This window comes from Artemia franciscana, chromosome 5, assembly GCF_032884065.1.
Source record: "Artemia franciscana chromosome 5, ASM3288406v1, whole genome shotgun sequence".
Taxonomy (NCBI): domain Eukaryota; kingdom Metazoa; phylum Arthropoda; class Branchiopoda; order Anostraca; family Artemiidae; genus Artemia; species Artemia franciscana.
Window position 1 is genome coordinate 15083843 of NC_088867.1, and position 19662 is coordinate 15103504.

The 19662-nt window shown below is 33.8% G+C and overlaps 1 protein-coding gene across 2 annotated transcripts in view; it reads right to left on the bottom strand.

Moving 5' to 3' along the window:
- Positions 1 to 19662, bottom strand: part of LOC136027013 (collagen alpha-1(IV) chain-like) — a 202717-nt gene that overhangs the window by 11534 nt on the left and 171521 nt on the right. Inside the window, exons 28-31 of one of the 2 annotated variants that reach the window (XM_065703915.1) lie at positions 16977 to 17147; positions 13268 to 13450; positions 11355 to 11547; positions 5408 to 5522 (exon numbers count right to left, since the gene is read on the bottom strand). In XM_065703915.1, coding sequence (XP_065559987.1) covers positions 5408 to 5522; positions 11355 to 11547; positions 13268 to 13450; positions 16977 to 17147 — 662 coding nt within the window. Of the gene's footprint in view, positions 1 to 5407; positions 5523 to 11354; positions 11563 to 13267; positions 13451 to 16976; positions 17148 to 19662 lie in introns of both variants that reach the window. The other variant, XM_065703914.1, reaches the window with a different exon arrangement.

Below are 19662 nucleotides of genomic sequence, written 5' to 3' on the forward strand. Positions count from 1 at the left end.
TTTTCTAACTGAAAGTAAGGAGCGACATTAAAACTTAATGCGAACAAAAATTACTCCGTATATGAAAGGGACTTTTCCTCCTCAACGCCCCGCTCTTTACATTTAATTTTTTTTTACTGTTTTAAAAAGTAGAGTTAAGAGAGAGAGTCAAACTTTAGCGTAAAGAGCGGGGCGTTGAGGAGGAAAAGCCCCTTTCATATACGGAGTAATTTCTGTTCGTTTTAAGTTTTATTGTCGCTCCTTACTTTCGGTAAAAAAACTATTTTTTCTATTTAATTTCATACCGAGAGCGAAAGTCATCGTAATTCACTCTTTAAAGTCTCAAAACTACGCAGTTAAAGTGGAAAAAATGGTATGCGACCCGTATCGGACAAAATCTTTGTGTGTGCGGATGGTGTGAAGGTGCTACACCACGGCCATTACCCAACTTCGGACCACGATGTATGTCTAGATAATAGACATTATTTTGGTCTGGAAACAATTCAATAGATGGAAGGAGGGATCCACTTCTTATAGGTGGGGGGTTCTTCTTCTCCCCATCTCAGCAGTGTTTTATATTTTTTTTTTTTAGCAAGGTATAGTTTTTGTTGTTTTATGTCAGTGGTTTTTGTAAAACAAATTGTTTATAAATTGTTTTTAAATGGCCCCGTGCCAGCGGCCGGGGGTGGGAGATCCAGCCTTCAGACGGCCACATCCAGCGGCAGCCCTGCCCTTCGAGGGGGAAATTTCCCATTTTAAGTACTATTTAAATGTGATAAGTGGTTTAAAAAAAAATTCTGGTGCATTTTATTGTAAAAAAAATTATTATCCTTTAAACTTATTTTTGTTTTGCATTTTATTTTAAATATAAAAGATGTATTGCTCTTTAAATTTATCGTTCTTGAACACAGGGAATTGTTATTATGAGTTATTCAATGGACAGTTGTATTATACAGTTTGTTGTATTTTGACATTGGGAGTAGTATGTACCAATTTAAACCCTAGCAACAGCAGTAACAGCCAAATACAAAGAAAAGAATTTTATAAGAAAGCGGCTTCTTCAAGTAGGTGGTATCTTCTTTACACTTTTAATGCCGATGATTGGACGACTTGTAAACAGTTTTCTCTAGATGGCCAAACCTGCAGATTAACTTGAATAGAACTCGCCCTTTCACCAAAGGAGCATTTCGATTACAATCTAAATAAATTCATTAATAATCAACAAATTGCCAATGATGAAAAATTGATTTTGCTTCAAAATACAATTTGACGAATCACTAAACCTTAAACCCTGCCGTGAGAGACCACTCAATGTGAATGACATTAATCAAAAAAAGAAAATGATTCAAAATTCATCGCCACAATCATCACCACCGCCGCCACCATCGCTAGAAAAAGAAAACTTGTCAAAACTTTGACAAGTGTTGCAGACTTAATGCCTCAATTCTATGGTGAGTAATGCAAATGACTCTTGACTTATCTCACTGAAAGTGAATATGTTCAAATTGATGCTTGTGGGAAATTATAATCCATGGCAAGACCTACATTCTATTTGATTTGTTATCAGGTTTGACAACAAATCATAAAAGATTTGTATTATTTGATAGTCATTTGCGCAAATTTTCAAGCTTCCCCAAAAGTCTTATTGGAAATAACCATGTTTGAAAATGATTACAAAAATCATTACAAAAGAAGATTTTAAATCATTTTCGGAAAATGATAGCACGCCATGTGGCAACGATAATTTGACGAGAGTGGACTCAAGCGAATGCTTCTTAATATCACTGCATCACACCCACTCGTTACTACGCAAAAAGGCATTGGACACTTCATGTTTACATTCAAAATGGTTGAAGTTTTGAAACATTTTAATGAGAATATCGATGAAGTGGGAAATTTGAGTTCACCCACAACACTTGCCCAAGTCACTGGAGTTGACAAGAAGCTAGCGGCAGAGCACTTACAGAATGAATCAAGTTACACCATACATCATAATCATAGAGTTCGTGGTAGTCACTATAGAAAAGCTAAGACTTCTTTCCCATTACAAATATTTCAAGCAGACCTTCTTACGATAGATGAGATTCAACGGCGTCACAATGAGCCATACAAGTAGAGTCTAGTTCCAATCAGTGTTTTATGTTGCTATGAATATGTCATTCCAGTGCAATCAAAGCGAGGTGAAGAAGTTGCTAAAGTTATTGAAACCATTCTTGAACGGGATTGTTATAAGAAGATTCAAAGGGATCGGGTGGTGAATTTGTTAATCCACACGTAAAGAAGGTTCTATTTAAATAAAATACAATCCTCTATCACAGTCATAGTCCAATACAGGCAACATTGGCTGAACGATTAATAAGAACCTTCTTATAACATTTAATTTCAAGATATTGTACACTGAAAAATACAGTTGCTTTTATTCAGGATTTGGATAAAATCATGTTGATTTATAATCAACGTCATCATCGATCAAAATCCAACTCTACCCATATGGAAATTCATAGAGGATATGGCAATACACTTGAAACTTTTCTTAAACGATATTCCAATAAAGGGGGGAGGGAATTGAAAAAGAAGATATTCAATGTTGATGATACTTTTTGAATCAAATCAATCAAACTACTAATATTTTTGAAAGTATAACTACTTTTGGTCCACTAAGCCTTTTGAAGTCTCCAGAATATTAGACGCTACACCCATTGCGTATCGTCTACGTGGCATGAAAGATGATGGGATTCTTCGCGGTTTTTATGACTATGAATTACAAAAAGTCAAAAACACTGGAAAAATTCAGAATGAAAAGATTCATTCAGACTCACAGGGGCAAGAGACAGTTGCTTGTTCTTTGGCAAGGAACCAAATCTGGTTTTGATTCGTTGATATCTGCTGAAAACGTACACAATGGCCAATGATCTCTATTTCACGTCTATGTCCAACGTTTTGGATTCCATTTACAATTTATTTGAGTGAAACGAGTGATTTTTGAACAAAACTCTCCCCGATCATCAAATTCAACGAGGGAAAGTACGAAGCTTCTCTTGTCGATTTTATTCTCAAAAATACACATGATATCCTGAGAAAATATCGGATATATGAGATAAAAGTTAGACCATTCGTTTGGTCACTCCGTGTCGACCATGAATGAATAGAAGCACTTAAATCTACTGAATATCCCTATGTCACACTGAAGTAAAAAGAATTTGGTTGTATGACTGATTTGTGTCGCACAATGAAAAGAAAAATCACTGCTCGTAAGAATGGTGCATTCCAATTTAATTATTCAATGGAACACGGCAACATTTACATTAGCCTACCCATTGAATATGAAGTAATTCATCTTAGCGATAATCGCAGATATGATCTTAGCTTTAAGCAGAATATAATCAATCGTGAAAATGCTGGATCTGTAAGTAGGATGGATTGTGTTATTTTTGTAGACTATCCACCCGTTTTCTCCTTGGGCAGTTGCATATTTCTTTATAAGTCCTTTGTCGAAACATCGAGATTTGGCAATAACAATATCCTCCTCCTATTCTTGAACAAAAAACCACCCATGATCATATTCATCACGATAATATAAAGCATCTTCAGTATGTTCCTGTAAACACTTCGTATTTGCAACTCTTTCAGTTAACATTAAGAAGTGAATCAGGTGATCTTTAAGCAATAAAAAAAGGTTTGTCTGTGATTACGTGTCATTTTCAACCAATTCAACAGCAATGAGATGGCTAATAGAAAAAATAAATTTTTCTTGTCCTGATATTGATTTCTTTGCTACTACTCTCAGGTCACAACAATTGTGTCACGGAATGGACTATTGCAAAAGTCATTTGTAAATGTCGGGCAATAGTCTTGGCAATTGGTTTGCTAAGCTGTTTTGCTCTGTAATACCCCTGGGTAAAAAAATATATTGCTCAGATTGCCGCGGATTTTGCGTCCTCTTCACTACACGATTGGGTGGCTGGTAAAGATTTTAAAGAAATATCTTCAAAAAGTCTCAGGTCTAGTGATAAACAGTGATAATTTGAAATTTCCAGAGTTGAAGCTATTAAGTATCTGAGAGTATGTGTAGATAAAGTTTCAAGCTTTAAAAAGCATCAAAGGATAAAAACAGCCAAAATCACATGTAATGTTGTTATTATCGACAAAGAAAAAATATCTTTCCTCTTCCAATTCTTTGTAAAATGTATTTTTCACTTACCCGTATTTTTCTATTGTTGTTCAATTTCGTGTACTACGTTTAATATTCTTCTCCAGTTTCTACGATTTTTAATATTAATAAAATAAGGATTTATACAAATTAACGTGGAAGTATATAAGTTATAAGTCTTCTCTGGTTTCTTCGAGTTTTAAAATTAATAAAATTAGGATTTTGGCAAATCAACGTACATAAGTACATAAGTACAAAGTACATAAGTTATAAAAAATTGTGAGTACATTAAAATTATATACCACTGTGTGGTTTATTTTTTTTTTTAATGCTGTTAAGTTGATGCATACGACGAAATATATTTTGCTAATGTGTCTGTGGTTACAATACGAGATAGATTGATGATATTAAGGTGCCAATATCATCTTCAGCACGCTCAGAATTGGCCTTTTACGCCCAGGGTCTCAAAGTCAGTCGATACTTCTGAACAGTGCTTAAGGGTTGCTTACCCTCACGCTTTTAAAAATAATATTAAAAAATATTATGTCATATTTTGTCATTATTTATTTTCCAGATCAGAGCTTTTCCCCCTTTTGAATGGATTCAGGTAAATTTAATTGTCTTAAGTTTTTTTTCAAATCTTCTTGAGAACATAGTTTATTTATCTCTTAGACTAAAAAGATTTACAATCAAACAGTTCGTGGTAACGAACTGTAGTAAGGATCAACCCAGCTCAATAGTAACCAAAACTCTAAAAAATGGAATTTTGATATCAATAGCTACATCAAAAGAATCGCATTTTAATGCTGATTTTAAATATATAAGTTTATTACTACATAGTTGAACATTCTAACAGTTTTTTCTAACTTTTTAGTCTTTTGGCTGTTTTACTAAGGAAGTTGTTGCACATTTTGCCACACAGGAATGTTAGAGCTTAATTGCTAGGTTTCTTTTATGCATTTTATCTTTAGTTTTTTACTAATAAATTAGTTCTTTAAAAGATAAAAATCGGTACAAAACCAGACATTTTCGAAGTATTCTTCGTTTTTCTACGCTTATTTAACTGAGATATTTTTTTTTCATAATCGTAACGTTTATATTTTCCTCACACTTTAAAGGTTTGAATCGCTTAAAGACTTTTTTAATTAGTTAAAAGGAAATTTTATTAGTTAAAAGAAAGACAGTTAAACAGTTCAATTCCATGATCTGAAAATAATAAAGCATACTAAACAAATGATTGCTAAGCAAAACTAATTAACATTGATAAAAAATATTTACCATTAAGAAACTATAACCACTCCAAAGTTCCATCCAGTTGAGTGGGCAATCTGGTACTTCTGCTGACTGACTATGGACTGTTATTACATTTCTAGTGGCTTCACACACCGAACATCTTAAAAATGACAGAAAAATACTGAGATTGTTTCTTTAATATGGATGTTATAATCCAATTCAATATTAGGTAAATACTGCGTTCAAATTTAATTATCTTTTTCACTGATTTTGCACATTAAAACGGAATTATATATACATATTTGTATCTACACATTGAGAAACATCCAAAAACTCAGCAAATATGGTTTACATAAAGAATGAAGTATTTTTTTCTGACGCAAGTGATCTAATTCTAAAACCGTTGAATTTGTAAATGCGGTGAATATTAATTTTTCCAACGTGTTTTTACAAACAATTCATGATAAGAAACTTAAAGACTTTATGAGTCTTATTTCCTACTTTTGGTTATATTTTTAAGAACTAGCTAAGAATTACATGAGAATTTAAAATAAAGAATATGGTGTAATACTAGATCAACAAGAAGGGCCAAAAACTAAAATCAATGCTATAGTATCTTTTTAAAATGCTTACTAATGTACACATATATAAATATAAATTAAACTTTGTGCTGAGTATTCCAGTACATTTTTCTACTACACTCCCTTTTCTGTGAATACTTCGATATTTATGGAACTTCTAATTAATTAATAAAAATTGCTGTGAAGATAATGTTCAAGCCATAATCAAACAGTTTGTCATAACGAACTGTAAGTAAGGAGCGAACCGACTCAATAGTAAAACGAATCTCTTTAAAATGGATCTGATGTCAATAGATAAATCAAAAGAATTGGATTTTTATGTTGATTTTAAATATATTGGGCTCATCAAGTTTAGTCCCACCCATCAAAAATTATAAGCATGAAAAAATTTGCCTTTTTCAAAAAAAGGGGAAGCACCCCCTTAAAAGTCATAGAGTTTTAGTGAAAATCACACCATCACAGCGTATCAGTGAACCATATTGTAGAGGTTTCAAGCTCCTATCTGCACAAATGTGGAATTTTGTATTTTTTGCCAGAAGAAAGATCACGGATGCGTGTTTATTTTTTTTCCCAGGGGTGATCGTATCGACACAGCAGTCCTAGAATTTCGTGAGAAGGCTCATTAGAACGTAAATTAAAAGTTTTATTGCCCTTGTTAAGTAACCAAAATTGGAGGGCAACTAGGCCCCCATCTACGCTTATTTTTCTCAAAGCCACCGGATAAAATTTTGAGGTAGCCATTAGGTTCAGCATAGTCAAAATATCTAATAACTAAGTCTTTGAGGACGACTTAATCCCCCACAGTCTCAGGGGGAAGGGCTGAAAATTATTAACTGTGTCCATTGTTTAAATATAGCATTGGTTATAGGTAAGTATACAGACTTTTTCAGGGAGGGGGGCTGGGGGGTTGGAGGGATAGGGTTACGGGGAGGCTCTTTCCATAGAGGAATTTTCCATGGGGAAAGATAATTTCTGCTTAGGGGGAACTGGATATCCCAGCATGATATAAAAAAGCATCAGAAATCAAATTTAAAAAAGAATAAGTTTTTTTCAACTGAAAGTAAGAAGTTATATCAAAATTAAAACGAACAGAAGTTATTATGTATATGAAGAAGCTCGTCCCCTCGTCAATACCTCACTGTTTACGCTAAATTATGTTTAGTAATTTCAAAAGAGTTATTTATTCTAATCACACGGCCCTTGTGATTCAGAGGTCCTATTTAATGAATTGGAACAACATTTAAACTTTAGCCTAAAGAGTGAGGTATTGACGAGTGGGCGAACCCCTCATTTTACCTATATGAGGAAAATCGCCCACTAGTCAGTACCTTGCTCTTTAGGTTAAAGTGCGGGTTTTGTAAAATAATGGCCGATGTAAGCAATAATTTGTTTGTGCTATTTTCCGGCCAATCTTAGCATTTAGTTTTACCTTAAGCTGCTTCATAAGAATAATTTTTATGTCATAATGAACCAAAGATATTGTAGATGTTTCGGCTTGCGGTTGTTATTAAACATGAAAAACAAGTTTTTTCAAACCAAAAGTAAGGAATAACATCAAAACTGAAAACGAACATAAATTATTACGTATATCTTTAAAGATCTTTTGTTTAATTCATTTCAGTCATTTGAGAATTGCTCAACTAGTGACTCTCATTTTCATAAAAGTGGTTTCAACCTCTTTGGCCGTTTTGTTACAATGCCTTACAGAATTAGTTCCGCAAATATCACTAATTTAAGTTGCGTGGGAAAATCTTTCCATGGAGAAATTTCCCGTGGAGGAAGGGATTTTCCATGGAAGGGGAACTGGATTTTCTGACATTATTTAAAAAAAACGATCAGCAATTAAATAAAAAACAAGTTTTTGAAAGTAAGAAGCAATATTGAAACTTAAAACGAACAGAAAATATTACGTATAAGAGATGGGTTGCCTCTCCTCAGTATCTCACTCTTACGCTAAAGTTTCTTTTTTAACTTTTAAGAGGCTATTAGTCTAATTAAATGGCGTTTGTGATTTAGGAGTCATTCTTAAACAACTGAAACAAAAATCAAACTTAGGTTATTATAAAATTTAGGTGAAATCAGATTTCGTTTTAATTAATCATGTACAGTGAGCCAAATTCAAAACCTTCATTAATCCAGAAACGTTGAGAAATTAAATAAAAAACCGTTTTTTTTTACTGAAAGTAAGGAATGACATTAAAACTCAAAATGAACAGAAATTATTCCGTATATGAAAGGGGCCGTCCCCTCCTCAGCGCCCCACCTTTTATGCTAAACTTTGACTCTTTGTCACAGTTCTAATTTTTAAAACAATAAAGAAATTTAGCGTAAAGATTGGGGTGTTGAGGAGAGGTCTTCCCCTTTCATATAAGGAATAATTTCTGTTCGTTTTAAGTTTAATGTCACTTCTTGCTTTCAATTAAAAAAAAAATGTTTTTTTTTTATTTAATATAATCAAGATATGTATTGTTTACTAAAATAAATCAAGGTAGGAAATTAATTTAGGAGGAAATTCATAACTAAGGATTTGTTTTGTACACGTTTGGAGCGACAAATCAATTTTTATTATTTTTTCGTTCTCTCAGTGCAGACAAAAAAGAGTCGAGTTTGTAACACAAAACTGAATTTAAATTAGGTTATAATTTAGATTAGCCTATTATGTTTGGATAAAGATGCGCTTGATAGTGTCAATTAGGTGACGGAGAAGTGTTGACACGAATAACAGAATAGACCTGATCAATAAGACAATTTTTTCCGTTCTTGTAAAATCTGAAACCTACTTGGACATAATTATTTTTTACAAATATGGCTTAGAATTAGAGCAAACTTGAATCATTTGAACTACCTAATCATGGTTCCCACAAAACCACTCGTCATCTTTTATTTTTACTTCACAGAGAGCACAATAGTTATCCTAGTTTTGAATTAAATGAAAAAAAAAAGGTATTATCGCTTTTGTGATATATATCGCATGTCAAGTATCTAGAAGTGTCTCGTACTGTTTGCGTCTATTCCAGATTTATAATATATTCGCAAAACACTGGAAATTAACACACCAAAAACACTGAAAACTTTAGCTGAAACAGTGAGACTTTGTAAGAGCAAAAAAAGATTTTGTTGAACAAATCAAACAGTTCGTGGTAACGAACTGTAGTAAGGAGCGACCCGGCTCAATAGTAAACGAAACTCTAAAAAACGGATACTAAAAGATATATCAAAAGAATCGGATTTTTATGCTGATTTTAAATATATAAGTTTCATCAAATTCAGTCTTTGTCATCAAAAGTTACGAGCCTGAGAAAATTTGCCTTATTTTGCTAAAAGTCATAGGATCTCAACGAAAATTACACCATCGCATTCAGCGTATCAGAGAACCCTATAGAAAAAATTCCAAGGTCCAATCTACAAAAATGTGGAATTTCGTATTTTTTGCCAGAAGACAAATCACGGGTGCGTGTTTATTTGTTTTTTTTTTTTTGTTTTTTTTTCCCAGGGGTCATCGTATCGACCAAGTGGTCCTAGAGTTTTGCAAGAGGGCTCATTCTAACGGAAATGAAAAGTTCTAGTGCCCTTTTTAAGTGACCAAAAAAATTGGAGGGCACCTAGGCCCCCTCCCACGCTCATTTTTTTCCCAAAGTCAACGGATCAAAATTTTGAGATAGCCATTTTGTTCCGCATAGTCGAAAACCATAATAACTATGTCTTTGGGGATGACTTACCCCCCACAGTACCTGGGGGAGGGGCTGCAAGTTACAAACTTTGACCAATGTTTACATACAGTAATGGTTACTGGGAAGTGTACTGATGTTATCAGGGGGATTTTTTGGGTTTGGGTGTGGGGTTCAGGGGATGGGGCTATATGGGAGGATCTTTCCTTGGAGGAGTATTTCATGGGGGAATAGAAATTCAATGAAAAGGGCGCAGGACTTTCTAGCATTACTATAAACAAAAACAATGAAAATATAAACATGAAAAAAATTTTTCAATTGAAAGTAAGGAGAAGCATCAAAACTTAAAACGGACAGAGATTATTACGCATATGAAGGGTTCTAAAAATGCTTTAGCATAAAGAGCAAGGTATTTAGGAGGAGATAAATACTTCGCTCTTTATGCTAAAATTTTTTTAAATAATTTCAACTATTTGTTCTACGGCCTTTCTGATTCAGGGGTCATTCTTAAAGAATTGGGATAAAACGTAACGTAAGTTACGTAAGTTATGTACGTTTGTTACGTAAGTTAATTCTTAAGTTACGTTTTTTTACTAATAAAAACGTTCGTTAAAAATTAAAAGATCTAGTTGCCTTTTTGAGTAACCGAAAAATTGGAAGGCAGCTAGACCTCCTTCCCCACCCCTTATTTCTCAAAATCGTCTGATCAAAACTAAGAGAAAGCCATTTAGCCAAAAAAAAAATTAATATGCAAATTTCATTTTAGTAATTTATGTACGGAGAGCCAAAATCAGACATGCATTAATTCAAAAACTTTCAGAAATTAAATAAAAAAAAAACAAGTTTTTTTAAATGAAAGTAAGGAGCGACATTAAAACTTAAAACGAACACAAATTACTCCGTATATGAAAGGGGCTTTTCCTCCTCGACACCCCGCTCCTTGCGCTAAAGTTTGATTCTTTCTCGCAACTCTACTTTTTAAAACAATAAAAAACTTTAGCGCAAGGAGCGGGGTGTCGAGGAGGAAAAGCCCCTTTCATATACGGAGTAATTTCTGTTCGTTTTAAGTTTTAATGTCGCTCCTTACTTTCATTTAAAAAAACTTGTTTTTTTTTATTTAATCATAATAAAAATCTGATTGTTTTTGGTTTATGTCCAATAATCTTTAGCAATGGAAAAAGGGAGGAAGCAAAGAAAAGAAAACCAAAAAGATGAACAATCTAGAAACAGAGAAATAAGAGATAAACAACCACACAAAATACAAGAAAACACAAGCTTATTCAAATTTGAGTCTTCTTTCGTTTTTCTTTTTTTGTGTGACATTTATGCGTTTTCTACAGCAGAGTTCAATGAGAGCTTTCCAACCATTTCTCTAGATTTTTAGATTTCAATTGTTTGTGGAGTGGCTGTTAAAGACTCTTTTTTCGAAATTTGAATTCATTTTATTAAAATTTGGTACAGCCGCATATGTACAGCAATGTCCATAGTGGCTGGGTGTTTTTTTTTCATCTTTGTCATAAGTTTGTTTAAGTTAGCTATTTTTCTCCCCCGGGAAAAAAACACTTTAATGCTTAAAATAAGGAAATCTGGGATACCTGTGGTGCAAAAGAGTTCATGATTGTCGGTTGAACTGGAAAGAGACAAAGTATGGGAAATTCAGCTTGGCTAATAAAGCAGTTCAAAGTTTCATAACGACTTGCAAAATCGGTTTTACTTTAATAAAGATGAATAATAAAAACAAACCTTGAGACATAGTTTTTTATTTCGTCTCCTTCAATATTTGTGAATCTTGTTGACCTTCTCTGACCATTTTCGGTGCTTAACCAATAGCTATAATCGTTTCTTGAAGCATAATTGCAGGTTTCACTTGAATTTCTGCTGGAGCAGAAAATAAATGGCATCGGGTTGAAGACTTGGAGACAACTAGATGGCTGCCCTATATCATACCATTCTTAAGAAAAGAGAAGTTGGTCAATTATGAGTGTTCTATTTTAAATAGTTGCACCATAACCAACAGCCAACCAATGCGAAAAAAGAGATTGCAACATGCAACAAAGCTTCTCTCTATTCATTGGGAATTTTTGCCAATTGAAAGGTTTAGCCAACTTGCTTAGTTCCAAGAGAAAAAGGTTTATGTTTGCTACGATAAAGTACCAAGGACAATGAAAAGGATATCTGACTATTTCATTTGTTTAAATAAGAACCTGCACAAATAAGGAATCAGGAATTAAATTTTAATGGGAGAGAAATCCATACGCAATTACGCAGCTTTTAACGGTCGTGGGTGCCAAATTAAAGGGGAAAAATTGTTGGTAAACGAAAATCCGCAACAACGCATGAACAAAACAACGAGCTAAAAACAGATGAAACCAAATGGCTCATGACGGTGTAATATTTGTCTGAAGGTTTAGTTGTATTTGGGTTTTACAGATCGTCATTGTTTGAATTTAAAGAGGAAAAGCGTCATTAAATTCATGTTGTTAGTTTTGATTATTTATTTTCATCGTTGAACGTGGCAACACTGACGAAAAAATGGTATTGCCTTAAAAAGTGCATAGTTTTTAAACAACTGAAGAAAAATCTAAAAAAATTGTAGTTTTAGGCATACTTTACTTGGCAGAATTTATTTCAGACAAAATAGACCCAATGAGAGTGCAGGGTGTAAAAAATACTTTGTTTTGTTGTCTATTTTACTTTAAATGCTAAATAATCACACTACAGGATAATAGAGAGAGATAAAATCATTTTATCTTGGCCTAAGAAGACATTCGAATGTGTAAACATCCCTATTTTAACATTTGCGAGAAAAATTATTGTCACATTATGTTTTTCTTATGGATGGACGCATAGATATCTACATTCAATGTTTGACGTGCTTGGTTTAGCATAGACTAGGTTAAATTAGGAGGAGGGTTATCTTAACTGGATAATTAATAGTTATACGATTCTTTTAAAAATATTTAAAAAAAGAACGATGGAAAAAAACACAAAATTTTACTATGTATTTTGACGAAAAATGTAGACTATTAGACTATTTTCAAAATTATATTATATAATTATTATACAAATATAGAGACTATTTTATAGTCTATATTTACAAAATTATATTTTAATAGAATTATTTCAAAATTCGATTATCAAATTATAATAGAAATATAGACTAATTACAAGAAATTATAGACTATTTTCAAAATTTTTTATTTTTAGATTATTTCAAAATTTTGTCCTGCTTATAATATTCTCATAATATGCTCATCATATAATATGCTCATAATATTCTATTATGAGCTGACGGAAAACGATGGACAGGAACAAACACCCAATCTCCACTCAAACTATAAAAGACGATTAGGGTGGTTTTAACCCAACTACACTGAGCAGGATTAACTAAATAGCAGAGAGAAAGAGAGATGTCCCAAACCCCTAAGCCAACCTATAGAGGCCCCTATGTAGTAGCCTTCTGTAATAATCTGGTATAAACATATTTAAGACAGGTCCTGAAACGAAAGTTTTTAATTTTATGTCCTTGGTACTTAAAGTTTCTGTTTTCTATTTATTTTATTCAATTACAACAGTAAATTAAAACCAGACAGATCAAGACGTGAACACAAGCTAAGTGAGAAGAAATGACATTGAACAGAAAAGTGTGATCTTACCAAGATCTTGGTCCTGTGATAAATGATCACCTACAAAATGGGAAAGAGAGAACCCATCCCACATCTTTTTGGTTCCAATAGGACATTCTGGAATCTGCCGAGACTGTGAATGTCGAGTGATAAAGTAGGATAGCTTCTTCAAGTGTGTTTGAACTCCGTCTTGGCCCAAGGTCCCCTTTGACCCTAGAAGAAAGGATAAAAGGCTTTTGCCTAGAAAATCCACTGCCCAAAAAAGGCCACCTTTAGTTAGAGTCACTAAATGAGAGGATAGATAAAGCATTCCCCCGAGATTTTGAAAAATACCATTTTTTAGTCATAAAAAAAACATAAAAAAAAAATACTTGACTCCGAATTACATTTTCATGAATTGTTGCCCCTACCTTTAAAAAAAAAATCGTTGTGAAATTTGAGGGAAGGTCTTTCAACATTATTGCTAAACTTAATTGTCAGAAGTACTAATACGAACAGCTAGTTGAAGCATCAGGTCATCCAAAGCGAACACATAACATAGCTGGGCAGACTCTCCGTCCACTCCAGTCTATTTATGTCATATCTTCTTATATCTCCTATCATGAACTTCCAATTCCTTGAAAGCCTTTCTTGCGATCTCATCCCATTTCGGGATGATACGCTTTGCCCTTGGATAAATTTTCCTTTCAGACATAATTAATTCTTTAAAGTATAATATCATGAGCCATTGAAAATGGCTCATGATATTATACTTATGAATATATAAAAAATATTAAAAATAAAACTGTTGAAATAAAAATATTAAAGATAGAAAAAAAAAGCATCGAACGGTCTAAAATTCAAAAATATACTGAAGATAATAAAAGTTAATCTTTGGTAAAATTCTAGAGGATGAACTTTTCACCGTCTTAAAAAGTAATAGAGTTAGGAAACTGAACCTCTAAGGAATGAATTTCGAGGCAAAACTCAACCTCGGAGGCAAAACCTTACGCCAAAAAGGTGTTTTTATCTCCAGTCTTTCCTCTTTCTCCTTTTCTAAGGCTGAAAATAGTGCACAGAACTCCTGTATTAGCTTTGGGGAAAAATATTGTCGATTATGATTGACTCTACATTTTCTTTAAATTTTAAACACAATTAAAGGATTTAAACGAATTTAAGCAATACTGTCTATTTTTTGTAATTCAGGACTACTTTTTCTTAATTCTTTGAATTACATAGTAAAGACATGAAAACCTTTCTTGGACCTTCTTTGTGCTGTGATTTTGTTTCTAAAACATTTGCTTTATCACACTAATTCTTTCTATGTTCATTAAAGGTCAGTGTCCTTCTTAAGAGGCAGGGGTAAATATATCTGCCTTAAAGGACCAACCTAAGACAGAATTTAGAACCCGAATCTATTCCTTCAAGTTTTATGTACCTAACTCTATCAATTTTTAAGACATGTAAAAACATATCTCCTAAGATTTTACCGGCACTTTTATTGTAGAGGATCAAAATACTTAGCAACTGCAAGTATGCAACTTGTAATTGTGACATTTCTATGTATAGCCTTCGTAACAAATAAAAGAAAAAAAGTGATATGCTTATTCCATGCAAATGATATTTTTATGCTTTGAATTACTCTTCTAATGTTAATACTGTGAAATTATTTGTGCTATTTGAAGAAAAATCATTAGACCATCTGAAAAAAGACGAGATTATAATTATTACAGCACCATCATCTTAAAAATATATTAGGGTTCAGTTGATATGTTTCAATCATCTTTAAACAATAAGATAATTAGAAAAACAGGGAAGGATCAAAACCAATGGGGTAAATACTCAGACAGTAAGGATAAAAAAAAAACGCTTTGACTTTTAGTTTGGTCTCCAACATACACTTCAGATTAAAATATACGCTTCAGAACCATTAATAAACTGGTGTACTTCTAATAAAATCATAAAACAAATAAAAGAAAAAACGGAAAGCCAAAAAAGAGCCTCCCCATTATAACAGAAATAGACAGCTGCTTGGAACCACAAGTATCTCAAAGTTTTTCTTTATCTTCCACTGTGGAAAAAAAAAAATGGATTTCTGGTAAATAATTTTGGTCTATCAGATACTATTTCAAACTTGTTACCTCAGCTGGGTAGCGTGTCATCCCTTTATGCTTGGGAAGCCCAGGTTCAAATCCTACAACCGTCAAATATTTCTGAAATCATAACTATTGTTTCATAATGATGCCTAGGTACCAATTTACTGACTCCAAAAGAATATTTTGCAGCTGTTGAACTGTGTAACATGATGCGTAGACATAGTAGAGTTCATTATGGCTTTGTGGAACACTTTGTGGAAGCGTAGAACCACTCTTATCTATACGATGCAGCAAAGCGCAGAACCCTCAGTATTTATTGTATACAAATAGAGTGTAAAAATTGTTACCCAGCAGAGACATAATCCGTGCTCAGTTTTTATTGATCCTCAATAGTACATTAGGAAATTGACGTTGACGCGTTTGTTCATAGTTTATTGACCCTCAAGAAAGGCTTGAAAAGATACCAAGGAATTTGGTATCCACAAAGTATAGCCCCACTCACTGCTCGAAAAAAATTGTCCTCGTACATAAATCTTCAGATTATAGATATTTGTCACAAGAATTATTTCCAAAAGTTATTTCTAGAAGTATCTAGAGTTTATATTTGATTAAATGTGGGTGTAGGGACAGTTAGACTTGGTGTTAAGACTAGCTGAGTGATGTAGAGTTTTTGAGGCTCTTCTAATAACTTTGATTTACACCAATCGTTTTTGTATCAGAAAAGGAGAGTATTGCAAGACTAAGAAATTTATTCACAGGTCAAATTGAAAAACTGAAACATATGGTGATACATTTCACAAATACTTTAATCTTTTTCTTTAGCCTACTGAAGTGAAAATAATATATTAGAAGGAAAGCATGTTCTCTAAGAAGAGTTATTTGAAACTGTGGCAATCTTCCTACTTTAACTAAAGAGAATCATATCTTTAATATAGAACAAAATTTTTCCGAATAAATTTGAGTTGAATGACTCAAAATTCCGATTACAAATAAGTTTTTCACGGCTTTTCAAAGTTCAAGTCTTCTTTGAACAGATACTTCTAGTCTTCCAGCCTTTCAACTCCTTCAACCTTTCAAATGTATTAAAACAAAGCAATAAAATTGGTTTAACCACACAGTAAAGTACGGTAGTCGACAGTGTCAATTTGTTACGACCAGGTTTCACATTCTGATATAAGATGTTAATATAGGCTTTATTGTAGGGCGTAATGACACTAGGACGTCACTTTCTGTGCTTCTAATAAAAATTGGTTGGAGCCTGTGTAAACATCAAGTCTCACAAAAAGCAGGAAAAAATCACGTGCTTTTTGGGATTCAGTTGAACAGCACTTCCAAATTATCCCTGGGGTAAATGCAATCAATCAGAAAAAAGGAAGAGATTGATATAATTATTGAGTTAAAATCATGCTTTCTGTAGACGTCTCTACTGAAAAAAAAATAAATTAAAAATCAGTTCTTAAAAATATCAAACGAAATTTCAGGTAACCACCTTTAAACTTATATTATAATTACATTCTTTAAATCTAAAAGGACAGCTTTTTTTTAATTTTTGACTGTCTTTTTGTAATATTAAGCAAAAATTATAGTGGGCAATTCATAGCTTAACTCTAACCATGATTCAGCTATTACCAAAATTCTAGAAAAAAAGGCCAAAACAAATATACCTTTAGCACCTCTTGGGCCGGAAGCACCCTGCCTTCCTCGATGACCCATTTCACCTTTGAATCCAATTTCTCCTATTTGGCCAAATTCCCCGTGACTGCCTCTTTCTCCATCTTCACCTCGTTCACCCGGAAGACCTATTTTCCCATTTAAGCCTCTTGAACCTTGGGGACCTAGAAATGAAATACTGAGTGTAAGCAGCTTAGCCTGGTTACTTTCTTTCTCCTATACCTCGTACAGTCAAGATTATTCCGTCCTATTATGCTCTTCCGTCTTTTAGAAAGGCACTTATTTACTGAGATATATGTCTATGATACAGAAGAAAGTAGTAGAGTAGGTGAATAAAACTTTTATTAGGTTGCTAATTTTGGTACCCACTAAAACTGAAGCAATCTAAAATCAGGCATGTTGGTAGCTAATTTTGGTACACCGAAAACTCAGTAAAGTAAAATACATAATATGATAGTACATTCAAAGACTACTGAAGGGACCATTACATTTAAATAACCAACACAAACAATATCTCTAGTTGCTGGGGTCTAAAATTGCAGAGAAAACTTCCAAGAGTCCCCTGACTTCCAAAAATTTCACACCATGTGGGAGGGACTGAGACACGCAATTGTCCACCTATATCTGAAAAAAATTGCCTCGTATCTTCAATTAACTGAAAAGAAAGCCCCTATCAGAGAGTATAAGGAATAACTTTTTCTGTCTCATATTTATAAAAAATAAAAAAATAGAATTTTGTCCTAATTCATTAAGAACGACTCCTGAAACACAAGGGCCGTTTAATTTGAACAATAAATAAATTTTTTTAAATGGCAAAAACTTAAGCGTGAACAGCGAGGTGTTGTGGAGGGGGCAACCCCGTCATATACGTAATAATTTCTGTTCGTTTTAGGTTTTAGTGCTGCTCCTTCCTTTCAGCTGAAAAACTTTTTATAAGCTTTTCAAATATTTTTATGGTACTTGGTATTTACCAAGTGCCATATAGCGATCGCAATTTCTGTCGGTCTGTCTGTCTGTCGGTTCCAGTTTTGCTAGTTTGGGCTTTTCCAGATAAGCTAGGACGATGAAAGCTGGAAGACGTATCAGGGACCAGACCAAATTAAATTAAAAATACTCTCTTTCCCGATTCAACTATCTGGGGGGAGTGGAGGGACGGTTAATTCTTAAAAATTAGAAAAAAATGAGGGATTTTTCATTTACGAACAGTGGTATCTTAATGAAATTTGATATTTAGGAGCATTTTGTGCTCCAGAGCTCTTATCTTAAATTCTCACCAGATCCGATTACATTGAGGGGAGTTGGAGGGGGAAATAAGAAATATTTGAAAACGCTTAGAGTAGAGAGATCAGGATGAAAATTCGTAGGAAGAAGAAGCACAAGTCCTAGATACGTGATTGAAATAACCAGACTGGATCCACTCTCTTTAGAGGAGTTGGGGGTGGGAATTTTCAGTGTTTTAGCGAGTTCAGTGCTTCTGAACGTGCTAAGACGATGAGAATTGGTAGGCGTGTCAGTGACTTGCACAAACTCACTTGATAACAGTCTTTACCTCGATTCAACCATCTGGGGGGGCAGGAGGGATGGAAAATCGCGAAAACTGAGGTATCTTTATCTTATGAATAGGTGATCGGATCTAAATGAAACTTGATATATAGAAAGATCTTATGTCTCAGATGCTCCATTTTCAATTCGGATTGGGTTCGGGGACATGGGAGGTTGGAGACGGGAAACGTAAATCTTGGAAACCGAAAATCTTGGAAAACGCTTAGAGTGGAGAGATCGGGATGAAACTTGATGGAAGAATAAGCACAAGTTCTAGATATGTGATTGAAATGACTGGACTGGATCCACTCTATTTAGGGGACTTGAGGGGGGCTGTTAATTCGGAAAAATTAGAAAAATTGAGGTATTTTTAACTTACCAACGGGTGACCAGATCTTATTGAAATTTTATATTTAAAAGGATCTTGTGCCTTAGAGGTCTTATTTTGAATCCTGACCGTATCTGGTGATGTTGGGGGTGTTGGAGGGGTAAATGTGAAATCTTGGAAAACACTTAGAGTACAGAAATCGGGATGAAACTTGATGGGGAGAATATGCACTAGTCCTAGATACGTAGTAAATACAACCGGACTGAATCAGCTCTCTTTGGGGGAGTTAGCGAGGTCCAGTGCTTTGGCGAGTTTGGTGCTTCTGGACGTTGTAGGACGATGGAAATTGGTAGGCTTGTCAGGGACCGGCTCAAATTGACTTCATAACAGTTGTTTTCTCTGATTCGAACAACTGGGGGGGGGGCTGAAGGGAGAGGAAAAATTAGAAAAAATGAGGTTTTTTTAACTTATGAATGGCTGATCTGATCTTTATGAATTTTGATGTTTAGAAGGACGTCGTGTCTCAGAACTCTTATTTTAAATCCCGACTGGCATTAAGCCTCTGATTTTCCTTCAAAATCAATCTATTGATTCTTAGAATTTCGCTATAGCTCATGCTATATAAGCTCTTGGCTCTTCCGACCTCGTCATGAGTGCCATAAAAGCTCTTAGCTCTTTTTTTAGGAGCTTTTTAAAAGTATTAAAAATGCAAAGTGCGAAGAGCAAATTGTTGAGGAGGGGGCAACACCCTCCATATACGTAATAATTTCTGTTTTTTAGGTTTTAATGTTTCTCCTTACTTTCAGTTG